Source organism: Platalea leucorodia (genome assembly GCF_965183815.1).
Source record: "Platalea leucorodia genome assembly, chromosome: 22".
NCBI classification, from domain to species: Eukaryota; Metazoa; Chordata; class Aves; order Pelecaniformes; family Threskiornithidae; genus Platalea; species Platalea leucorodia.
This window is the reverse complement of record NC_138844.1, coordinates 6,049,061-6,060,091: the sequence shown is the minus strand read 5'-3', so window position 1 is coordinate 6,060,091 and position 11,031 is coordinate 6,049,061. Positions and strand designations below refer to the sequence as shown.

The 11,031-nt window shown below is 73.8% G+C and overlaps 1 protein-coding gene across 1 annotated transcript; it reads left to right on the top strand.

Moving 5' to 3' along the window:
• Window positions 1–4,978: 4,978 nt before the first annotated feature.
• Window positions 4,979–10,842, top strand: NR1D1 (nuclear receptor subfamily 1 group D member 1; the record flags this gene model as incomplete). The annotated part of the gene is made up of 8 exons (XM_082332195.1): window positions 4,979–5,684; window positions 7,908–8,240; window positions 8,328–8,416; window positions 8,499–8,643; window positions 8,964–9,424; window positions 9,561–9,746; window positions 10,228–10,438; window positions 10,511–10,842. The coding sequence occupies 8 exons, from the start codon at window positions 4,979–4,981 to the stop codon at window positions 10,708–10,710; spliced, it is 2,331 nt and encodes a 776-aa protein (XP_082188321.1). The 3' UTR covers window positions 10,711–10,842.
• Between the last annotated feature and the right edge of the window lie 189 nt (window positions 10,843–11,031).

Sequence of the window (11,031 nt, the reverse complement as noted above, 5' to 3'; positions counted from 1 at the left end):
GTGGGTCTGCAGCCCCCCCCCGTGCACGCACACGCAGCCCTGCAGAGCCTGCAGTTCCAGGTGTACATGTGCAAGTGCTCGCACACCCCCCGTACACACACACTCCCCCCGTAGAGGCTGCAGCCCCAGCACACGCACGCACACGCATACACAACCCCGCAGCGAGGGACTGCAGCCCCAGCACACACACACGCATGCACACGCACGCACACACATGCACGCCCCCCGCAGCGAGGGACTGCAGCCCCGCTGCAGGCACCCGCGCTCCCTGCAGGCGCCGCAGCCCCGCTGCATGCACGCACAGCCCCCCACCCCCATACCATAGCCCCAGCTTGCACACGTGTGCACGCACACACGCCCGCGCGCGCACACACGCATGTGCACACGCACAGCATTTCCGTGAACGCCCCCCCCCTGCAGCACGCGGGGCCGCGGCACCGGGGACACGCAGGGGACACGCGGGGCACGTGCCAGGGGCGCGCAGGGGACACGTGGGGGCCGTGCCTCTCCGCAGAGCTGCGTTCATGGAGGGAGGGGCGCAGGGGGGGTCCCCCTGCCCCCAACGCCCCCGCGCAGCAGCCCCCCACGAGCCGCGGGGTCCCCCTCCGCCGCCGCGGTGGCCGGGCCACGCTGGCGGTGCCGCGTCCCCACGGCACGGTGCGGGGGAAGCCCCTCCGCTCCCGCCGCCGCGTGTCACGCCAAGCCCTACGGACACCCGCGCCTTCCCGTCGCGCGCACGCGGGCGGCCGCGCTCCTGCAGGCGCGTGGCCGTGCTCGTACACGCGTCCGGCCGCGCTCGCCCACGCGCGGCCACGCCAGCCCGGGGCCGGGGGGATCCCGGTGCCCCGCTCCCGCTGCGGCAGGCCCACGTGCCGGCCCGGGCGCCCGCCCGCACATGGCTCTGCAGCAGGGCTGCCGCGCAGGGAGGCTGCTGGGGCTAAAAATGGAGCAGGACTCACATGCCAGCGCCACGTGACGCCGCAACCAGCGCGCTGGGATGGAGAGGGCTCCCTGCACCCGAGGAGGAGGAGGAGGGGAGCACCCGCTCACATGGGCTGGCACAGACGCCAACCGGCCCGGTGCCCCGAAGCCCGCGGCCCGCCGTGTCCCCCAACGGGGTCGGGGGGCTTGCGGGGGGCTGCCCCGCATCCCCACCCAGCTCCATTTTGGGAAGGATGAACGTGGGGTGACAGAGGCGTGGGAAAGGGGAGCGGGGTCCCCAGCTTGCATGTCCGGGGCGGGGGGGTCCGTGAGGCCAACGCAGCCCCCCGCGGCCCCCCGGTGCTGCCCCTGCGCTCCCCTCCCTGGGGCGGCTCGGGGACCCGGGGCCGTGGCACTGCGACGGGAACGCCAACAGCAGCACAGGAGGTTTGTGAGGGCCAGGAGGGGCGCGGGCGAGGGGGGGGACCCCCCACCCACCCTTGGCCCGTGCGGGGGGCTTCCCGGACCACCCTGCGTGGCGAACACACCAGGGACCCCCCGCTCCCCCAGGGCCCCCGCACCCCTTCTGCACCCCCCATATCCCGGCGTCCCCCTGATCTCTGGGTCCCTGCACCCTGCTGGGGTCCCCGCACCCCCCGATTCTGCATCCCTGCACCCTCCCAGGGTCCCTGCACCCCTGCACCCCTCCTGGGGTCTCTGCACCCCCAGACCCTGCACCCCTGCACCCTCCTGGGGTCTCTGCATCCCCAGACCCTGCACCCCTGCACCCTCCTGGGCACCTTGCACCCTCCCTGGATCCCCGGGTCCTTGCACCCTCCCGGGGCGCATTCACCCCTAAATCCCGCCCCTCCATGGATCAGGGCACCCCTGCACCCCGCGACCCGGGGTCTCTGTCCCCCAACCCAGCTCTGCCCCGTCCCACGGTGCCGGGGCATCGTGGGGTGCCCCCACCCGCCGTGGGGTGCCCCTGCTTGCCGTGGGGTGCCCCCACCCGCCCCGCCCGGGCCAGGCCTGCCTTGTTTACCTGATTTTTTTCCCTTTCCGCAGGGAGGGGAAAGGCGAGTCCTGGCAGCGCGGAGCTGCTGGCCCCGGCCAAGAGCCGTGGGGACGAGCCAGGGCTGCTCTCGGCTTTTCAGCCACGGATCTGCTGCCGCACAGCAGGAAAACACCCCAAAACCCTGAGCCCCCAGCCCTGCCCGGCACCCCGCAGCGGCACCGGGGCTCCTGCCTGCCCGCCGCTCTCAGCGGGACCCCGTGGGGACGAAGGGGGGTTTGAGGGCGCAGGACCCCCCAAGCGGGGTGAGGCCTGGCATCTCTGGTTGCCCCCCTTGCGGCCTCACACCTATGGCTGGGGAAACTGAGGCACGATGTCCCCCAGGGTGGCACAGGGACCCAGCCAGACCCGGAGTCCTCAACCCCATGGGGACGCTGCAGCCCAGCAGTGGGTTTGGAGGGTGTCCCGGCACAGGGGGGTGCTGGGGCTGCAGTGCTGGGGGGGGTCTGCACCCTGCCAGACCCCCGGTGCCCAGCCCGGGGGGGCAACAGGCAGGCACAATCCCCCATTCCCAGCGGAGGCACCCCCCCCTTTCCTGGAGAAGGTACAACAAGGTAAACAACCCAGCCAGGCCGGAGTAAAAATAAATCCCTCTGCACGCAGGCGTTCGCCGGCAAGCGGAGCGCGCAGTCACGTGGCACAGCCGCACGGCACCGCCGACAACCCGGGCACCGGGGCACGCGGCCACCGGCCCTCGCGCCCGCTCCCTGGCACCCCCGAGCTGATTCTTCAGCTGCCTCCTCGTCCCCGGGGGACAGCAGGGTCCCCGCTGCGGGGAGGGGGCCAGGGCCAGCGCCTCCCGGGGGGCTCTGGAAGCGGGGAGCCGGGGGTGGTGCAGGGGGTGCAGTTTGGGGGGCACGGCCGGCTGCTGCCCTCGGGCAGGACCAGCGCCGGTGGCAGGGGCTGGGGTGACACGTGTGTCCCCCCGCCGCTCCGCGCAGGGCTCGCCTGGCACCTGAGCGCGGCGGCACGTGGTGACCTTGGGGGGGGTGAGGTGCCCTGTCCGCACCATGGGCCGATTGGCACGGGCGCAGCCGTGTCGGGGCGCACGGGGACCCGCGGGGAGCTCCCCGGGGCACAGCCCCGGCCTCTGGGAGCGTCCCTGGGGTGGCTCAGCCATGGGGCTGCCGAGGGTCCGGCACAGGGCACGGCGGGCACGTGCCCGGCTGCAGCACCCTGCCATCCCGCTGGCTTTGGTGGCCCCCACGCCCCAGCCCTGCTGCCCACACACCGTCCCCAGCCGGCGTCCCCGTCCTGCTGCTGGGATGTCCCGGCTGCACCCACCCTGGGGGCCCCACTCACAGCACCCTCGCACCGACCTGCTGTGCCAGGCAACCAGCCCCACGGTGGGAACCCCCAGGGTTTCTCTCATCCCTCCCAGCCCTGCACCCATCCCGGGGACCCCCGGGGGAGCTGAGCAGCCGGGTCCGGCCGAACATCCCTGTGCAGGGCCAGCTCCGCGCCGTGTGCCGTGTGCCGTGTGCCGCAGCGCCGTGCGCAGGGTTGTTTTCCGAACCGAGACGAGCGGCTGAGTCACAGCTAATTGCCGTGGCCCAGGAACGTGCCGGGAGGGGAACGAGGCGCCGTGCGGGGCCGGTGGCACCTGCACGCTCAGGGCAGCTCGGGCACGGCCGCGCCACCGGGAGTGGGGATGGGGCAGCGAGGGGCCCCCAGCCCGGGGCAGGCGGCCCCCCGGGTCCCCTGGCGCCCATGCCAGCCTGGCCCCACACATCCTTCCGGGAGCTGCCGGGGTTTCTCCCTACCGGAGGTGCTGGCTGCAGCGCGGCCACGGCACCGTGCAACCGCCCGGTGACTCAGGGCAAGGGCACTTCCTGCGGGGTGACGGGGTGTCCCCGCTGCCCCAGTGCCGCGGGGCGCCCCATGAGCCGGGAGCAGCCCCAGCACCCAGCGAGGGTCCCCAGGGCCCCCCAGCAGCAGGCAGGGCTGGTGCCAGGGGCTCCTTGGTGTCCCCCCGCGGGCACCCCGCAGGCTCCCAGCACAGCCCTGCCCGCGGCTCCCGGCACGGCCAGGGCGCCCGAGGCCTCCCCTCCCGTGGGATTAGCTCCGAGGATTTCCCGGCGCTGGCACGTCCGTGCTCTGCACCTTCTCCTCCTGGCTGAGGGCCAGGGCAGCACCCAGCACGTGGCACCCAGGAGGGTGCTGGCACCCCTGAAACCCTCCCTGCCGATGCCATGAGCACCCACAGAGACCCCAGTGCCACCGGGCTGGGCTGGTCCCAGTGCCGTGACCCAAATCTGCTCAGCGGCTCTGCCCTGGCACCGTGGCACTGGGCACGGCACGTCGCTGCAGCCCCTGCGGAGGCCGGGAGCGGGGCCAGGCTGGGCTGCGGCTGCCAGGCACGTGGCACGCTGGGCACCCGCCGTGGGCAGCGCATCGCCCCGGTGGCGCTGGGGACAGGCAGGGGCTGGGCAGGGGGGACACGGGGGGGGCACAGCGGGGGGCTGAGCTGGGCTGGCTGGGCAGGGGTCCGGCTGTGCCGCGCGGCAGCGTGTGCTGGGGCTGTGCCAGGGGCTGCGCCGCTGCTGCGCCGTGCACGGGCATCCCCGGTGCTGGGCGTCCTGCGGTGCTGGTGCCACGCTGTGCCCGGGTGTCCCCAGTGCAGGGGACAGTGCCGTGCAGGGTGACAGGAGCGCTCAGGTGTCCCCAGTGCGGGGGATGGCACTGTGCCTGGGTGTTCCTGGTGCAGGGACCATGCCGTGCTGGGTGACAGGGGTGCCCCGGTGTCCCCAAGCAGGAGATGGTGCTGTGCTGGGTGACAGGGGTGCCCCGGTGTCCCCAAGCAGGGGACGGTGCCATGCTTGCGTGTTCCCTGTGCAGGGACCGTGCTGCGCAGGGTGACACGTGTCCCCCAGTGTCCCCAGTGCAGGGGACGGTGCAGTGCTGGGTGCCAGTGCTGTGCCGGCCTCTCCCCGCTGCAGGGGACATTGCCATCCCCGGGTGCCCCCACCTCTGCCTGCTGCTATGCAGTACCCGGGCATCCCCAGTACCGGTGCAGGACCCGGTGCTGGTGCAGGACCCGGTGCTGGTGATGGTCGTGGTGCAGGACCCAGTGCCAGTCCTGGTGCAGGACCCGGTGCTGGTGATGGTCCTGGTGCAGGACCTCTGGTCCCGGTGCAGGACCCGGTGCTGGTGCAGGACCCGGTGCCAGACCTGGTGCTGGTGCTGGTGCTGGTGATGGTCCTGGTGCAGGACCTCGTCCCAGTCCCAGTCTCGGTCCCGGTGCAGGACCCGGTGCCAGCGATGGCCCTGGTGCCAGACTTGGTGCTGGTGATGGTCCCAGTGCAAGACCCGGACCCGGTCCTGGTGCAGGACCCAGTGCCAGGGATGGCCCCAGTACCAGACCCGGTGCTGGTGATGGTCCCAGTGCAGGACCTGGTGTCAGTCCTGGTGCAGGACCCAGTGCCAGGGATGGCCCCAGTACCAGACCCGGTACCGGTGATGGTCCCAGTGCAGGACCCGGTGTCGGTCCTGGTGCAGGACCTGGTGCCAGACCCGGTGCTGGTGATGGTCCCGCTGCCAGACCCGGTGCTGGTCCCAGTGCAGGACCCGGTGCCGGTCCCGGTGCCCGCTGCCGGTCCCCGCGGGCCGGGTGACGGCCCCGCTGCGGGGGTCCCCGTTACACCCGCACTCCCCGGTGGCGGCCGGGGACCGGGGCCGCCGGCGGAAAGTGTGTCACTGGGGCACGAGGCTCTCCCCGGGAATCACATGGGGGAGGCGGCGGCGCCGCGTGCGGCCCAGTGCGCAGCCGCGGCCGGTGCCGGGCGGGCGGCGGGGCGGGCGGCGGGCGCACAACAGCCCTTACCGGGCGGCGGAGCGGCACGGCTCGGCGCGGCTCCCCTCGCCTCGGCCCCCTTCGCTGCGGTCCCGGCTGCGGGAGGCTCCGGGCGAGCCGCCCCCCCCTCCCCCGAGGATGGCCGCCCCCGAGGCCGGTAGCACAGGTCAGTGCCCCGCCGGAGCCCCCCCCCCCGATCTGCGCCCCGCTACCGGGTGCGCGCGCCGGGACCGTGCGGGCACCGGGAGCGATCGCGAACGGCGGATCGGAGTCGGGGTCGGTGCAGCGGGACCGCAGCGAGGGGTTGTGCGCTGAGACAGCGAGGCGGAGGGGTCCGGACGGCGGGGCCGGGGGGTCCCGCGCACCCCACCGGGACCGCGCCCCGCCGCGGGGCTGCTTCCCACCGGCACCGGGCGGCCCTGCATAGCGGGGTAAGGAGCGGGCGGCGGGGCCGGGGCGGGATGCGCGGCGGCACCGGGGCCAGCTGGGCAGCGGGGCGCTGCGGTGGCCGGTGCGGGAGGGGTGGAGAACGGGACCGGGGAGCCCCGAACCGAAGGGTGAAACCGGGAATCGCTGCGCCGGGGTCGTCCCGGGCACCGGGACCGGGCAGTGCGTGGGCGGCGGAGGCGGTGCCACGCGTGGCGGGGGGGGGGGGGGGGGGGGAACGGGGACGCGCACCGGGAGGGGCGGGGGGGGGGAACGGAGGCGATGCCCCCCCCCCCCGGCACGTGTCCCCCTCCCCGCCGCTGCCACGTGCGGAGTTTGTTTTCCCCGCAGCCCCGCCCCGCCCCCGCCCATTGGTCGCTTGATGACATCATCGCTGCCCCCCCTCGTGACGTCACACCCGGAAGCGGGGACGCCGCCTTCCACTCGCCCTGTTCCAACACGGGGGGGGGGTGGGGGAATTGGGCGATCTCCGGGGCAACGTGAAGGGGCGGGGCGTCGCGATAAGCCAATGGGGTGGAAGGGGAGGGCGGGGCGAAGCGTGAAGGGGCGTGGCCGCGGGAGGCCACGTGCGGCTGGAGCACGTGGGGCGGCGGCGTGAGGCCGCCTGAGCTGGGGGGGGGGGGGAGATGCAGGGCGGCTTTTGGGGGGGGGGGGGATCCCAGGGGATCCCGGTGTGGCGGGGTCGGGAATGGCCCCCGCGTCCTGGTGCAACCCCTTGGGGGGATCCCCCACCCCAAAGCCCCGGGACCCCCCCCAAAAGGGGGGGTCCCGGGGCTTTGGGGTGGGGGATCCCCCCACTATTTTGGTGGGGATCCCCAGGAGCTGCAGTTTTGGGGGGGGGGAGGTAGCATGGGACCCACTGTCCCCAATTCAGTGACCCCATTTGACCTCGGTGAGGGGCGGGGGGGGACGGACACACGGACGTGAGTAGCGGTGGCAGGCCAGCTCCGGCTGGCGGCATCCGTCGTGTGCGGCGGGAGACACATGGCCCCGGCGATCCCATGTGTCCCCGATGGCGCCTTCCACGTGTCCCGCAGCCGTGTCCCCGCTGCTGCTCCCCCCTGCCACGTGCGTGGTGGCAAGGGGGGGGGGGGGGGGGCTGTGACCTCTGCCAGGGCTGGCCGTGGGCACGGCACCGGGGCTGAGCGCGTGCCCCCCACGCCGGTCCCCACCGTTGTGGGGTTCCCCCATGCAGAGCTTCCCCCCCCCCATTTTGCTGCATCCCCCCCAAACGAGGGGGCTGGCACGGGGGGGCTGCGCCGTGGGGCTGGGAGCCGGGCTGTGCCGCGGGCACCGGGCCGGAGCCGGCGGCTGGAACCGCCGCGACCTCCCGGTTACGCCTCTGGCGGGTTCCCGGCCCGCATTCCTCCCACGGGCGCTTCCAGGGTGCCGTGCCCGTGTCCCCGGCCGGCACGCACCCAGGCAGCCCGGCCGGCCCCGTCCCACGTGGGGCCGGCACCCGTGGTGGCCAGCGGGCGTGGTGCCTGCCTCGGGGTGGGCAGCACACGTGCGGCCGCGGCGGGACGCCCATGGGCGCGGGGTGCTTCTGGGGTGCTTCCCCAGGGACCCCCACCCCGGGGCTGCGATCCCCCTCTCGGGTCCCCTCTCGGCCGGGGGAGGCTGAGCCCGGCGCAGCTCGGTGCATGTGTGGCCCTGCTGCTCTGCCCGCAGGCGGCGTGATCAGCTACGTGGGCTCCAGCGGCGCCTCGCCCAACCGCACCAGCCCCGTCTCGCTCTGCAGCGACAGCTCCAACAGCAGCTCCCAGTCGGGCTCCCAGCCCTTCCCCACCTACTTTCCCCCGTCGCCCACCGGCTCCCTCCAGGACTCCCGCGCCTATGGCGGGGGCTCGCTGGCCCCCCGTGAGGACGGCTCCCCTTCATCCTCCTCCTCCTCCTCCTCCTCCTCATCGTACGGCTCCTCGGTGAACTTCCCCGGGGTGCAGCAGGTCCCCGCGGACGAGCGGCGCCGCAGCTCGCCCAGCAAAGCCGGCAGCACCGTCACCAGTGAGTGGGGCGGGCAGGGGGGCGGCGGGTGGCCCCCCCTGCCGCAGCGGACACCCCGGGACCCCGCTCACCCCCGTCCCTCCGCAGAGCTGAACGGGATGGTGCTGCTCTGCAAGGTCTGCGGCGACGTCGCCTCCGGCTTCCACTACGGCGTCCACGCCTGCGAGGGCTGCAAGGTACCGGGGATGGGGCTGGGCCGGCGCGGAGCCCCTGCCGTGCCGGGGGGGCCCCGAGTGACCCCCCCCCCCCGCCCCGCAGGGCTTCTTCCGCCGCAGCATCCAGCAGAACATCCAGTACAAGAAGTGCCTCAAGAACGAGAACTGCTCCATCGTCCGCATCAACCGCAACCGCTGCCAGCAATGCCGCTTCAAGAAGTGCCTGCTGGTCGGCATGTCCCGTGACGGTGAGCTCGGCCCCGGCCCCCCCGGAGCCCCCCAAGACCGGGGACCCCGTGTTCAGTGCTGTACGTCCCCTCCGCGGGTGCGATCCCCCGTGCCCAGGGCTGCGTGTCCCCTCCCGGGATGGGTCCCCCCGCCACGGTGAAGGCCGTACGTCCCCTCCTGGGATGGATCCCCCCGTGCTCGGGGCCGTACGTCCCCTCCAAACGGGGGGGGGGGGTAAGGGTGCAGCCACGTTCCCGGCAGCCCCTGGCTCCCCGTCGCGCAGGGCTGGGGGGGGGGTCGGCGTGCCGGGGCCTCCCAGTAACACCAGTGTCCCCTGCAGCGGTGCGCTTCGGGCGCATCCCCAAGCGGGAGAAGCAGCGGATGCTGGCGGAGATGCAGAGCGCCATGAACGGCATGGGCAGCGTCCTGCCGGGGATGCCCGGCCCCGGCGAGGGTCCAGCGCCAGGCGGGGGCCGCACGCTGCCCCCCGGCCCCCCGCCGCTCGCCCCCCCCGCCTGCTTCTCCCAGTTCCCCCAGCAGCTGACGCCGCCCCGCTCGCCCAGCCCCGGGGGGGCCACCGAGGACGTCATCGCGCAGGTGGCCAAGGCCCACAAGGAGATCTTCGTCTACGCGCACGACAAGCTGGGACCCCCCCCGGCCTGCGAGAGCGGCCTCCTGCGCTGGGACGCGCCCCCCGCCTGGGCCCCCGGCCCCCCCGAGCCCCGGCTCTGCCCCCCCGCCTACCCCGAGCCCCCGGTGCGGGGCTGCCCCTGGCCCCGCAGCACCAAGGACGTCCTGCCGGTGAGCGCCCAGGGGCTCTCGCTCCCCCTCCCCGGGTATTTTTAGCCGCTAATCGCACTAATCGCCTTGTCCGTGCCGCGGCGGCAGGGCTGGGGGAGCCCCGCAGTGCCGGGCTGAGCCGTGCCGTCGCCCGCAGGCTTGCCCCATGAACAGCCACCCGCCCGGCCGCAGCGGGCGCTCGGTGCAGGAGATCTGGGAGGATTTCTCCCTGAGCTTCACCCCCGCCGTCCGTGAGGTGGTCGAGTTCGCCAAGCACATTCCCGGCTTCCAGGCCCTCTCCCAGCACGACCAGGTCACCCTGCTCAAGGCCGGCACCTTCGAGGTACGTCCCGGGATGGCGAGGGTGCAACGGAGGGCACGGTGCCCCACGGACTGGCCCGCAGCCCCATGGCATGGGCACAGCGCCCCTGCAGCATTGCACAGCTCCCTGTGGCATTGCACAGTGCCCCACAGCCTGGCACAGAGCCCCGTGGCATCGCATGATGCCCCATGCTGTGGAGCCCTGGCATGGAGCACGGCATTGCACGGTGCCCCACGGCATTGCATGGTAGCCCACAGTGCTGCAGGATGCCTTCCCAGCATGGCACGGTGCCCCATGGCCCGGCATAGTGCCCCACAGCATTGCATGGTGCCCCACAGCATTGCACAGTAGCCCCCGGCGTTGCGGGATGCCCCGCAGCATGGCACGGTGCCCCATGGCCCAGCACGGTGCCCCATGCCATTGCACGGTAGCCCCCGGCGTTGCAGGATGCCCCTCGGCACGGCCCGGTGCCCCCGTCCCGCTGACGCCACGTGTGCCGCAGGTGCTGATGGTTCGCTTCGCCTCGCTGTTCGACGTGAAGGAGCAGACGGTGACGTTCATGAGCCGGACGAAGTACAGCCTGGAGGAGCTGTGGGGCATGGGCATGGGCGACCTCCTCAGCTCCATGTTCGAGTTCAGCGAGAAGCTCAGCGCCCTCGACCTCACCGACGAGGAGCTGGGGCTCTTCACCGCCGTCGTCCTGGTCTCGGCAGGTGGGAGCCAGGGCGACGTGAGGGGGGATCGGGGAGGGTCGCTGCCCGCCCGCTGATGCCCCGTCCCCGCAGACCGCTCGGGCATGGAGGACACGGCGTCGGTGGAGCAGCTGCAGGAGACGCTGATCCGCGCCCTGCGCGCCCTGGTGCTGAAGACGCACCCGGCGGAGACGTCGCGGTTCACCAAGCTGCTGCTGAAGCTGCCGGACCTGCGCACCCTCAACAACCTCCACTCCGAGAAGCTGCTCTCCTTCCGCATCGACGCCCAGTAGGGCCCCGACGGACCCCGGGGACCCCCCGCGCACCCACCCCCCTGTACATAGCACCGTGGGCGGGGGGGGACGGCACACCGGCCCCCCGAGGGGCAGCACGAACCCCGCGGCGCCCGCCGGACTCCCGGGGGGCTGCGGCTCCCAGGTGGGCGCCGGGATGCCAGGACCCCCCCCCCCCTCCTCCTCCCCCCAAGTCGGGCACCAGCCCCACGGCTCCGCTGGCAGCGCCGGGGGGTTCCCCCGCCCCGGCCCCCCACTCCGGCAGCCAGCGGTGGAAAGCAGAAGCCGGATCCAGCCGAGCTGTGTGGGTGGGTTTGGTTG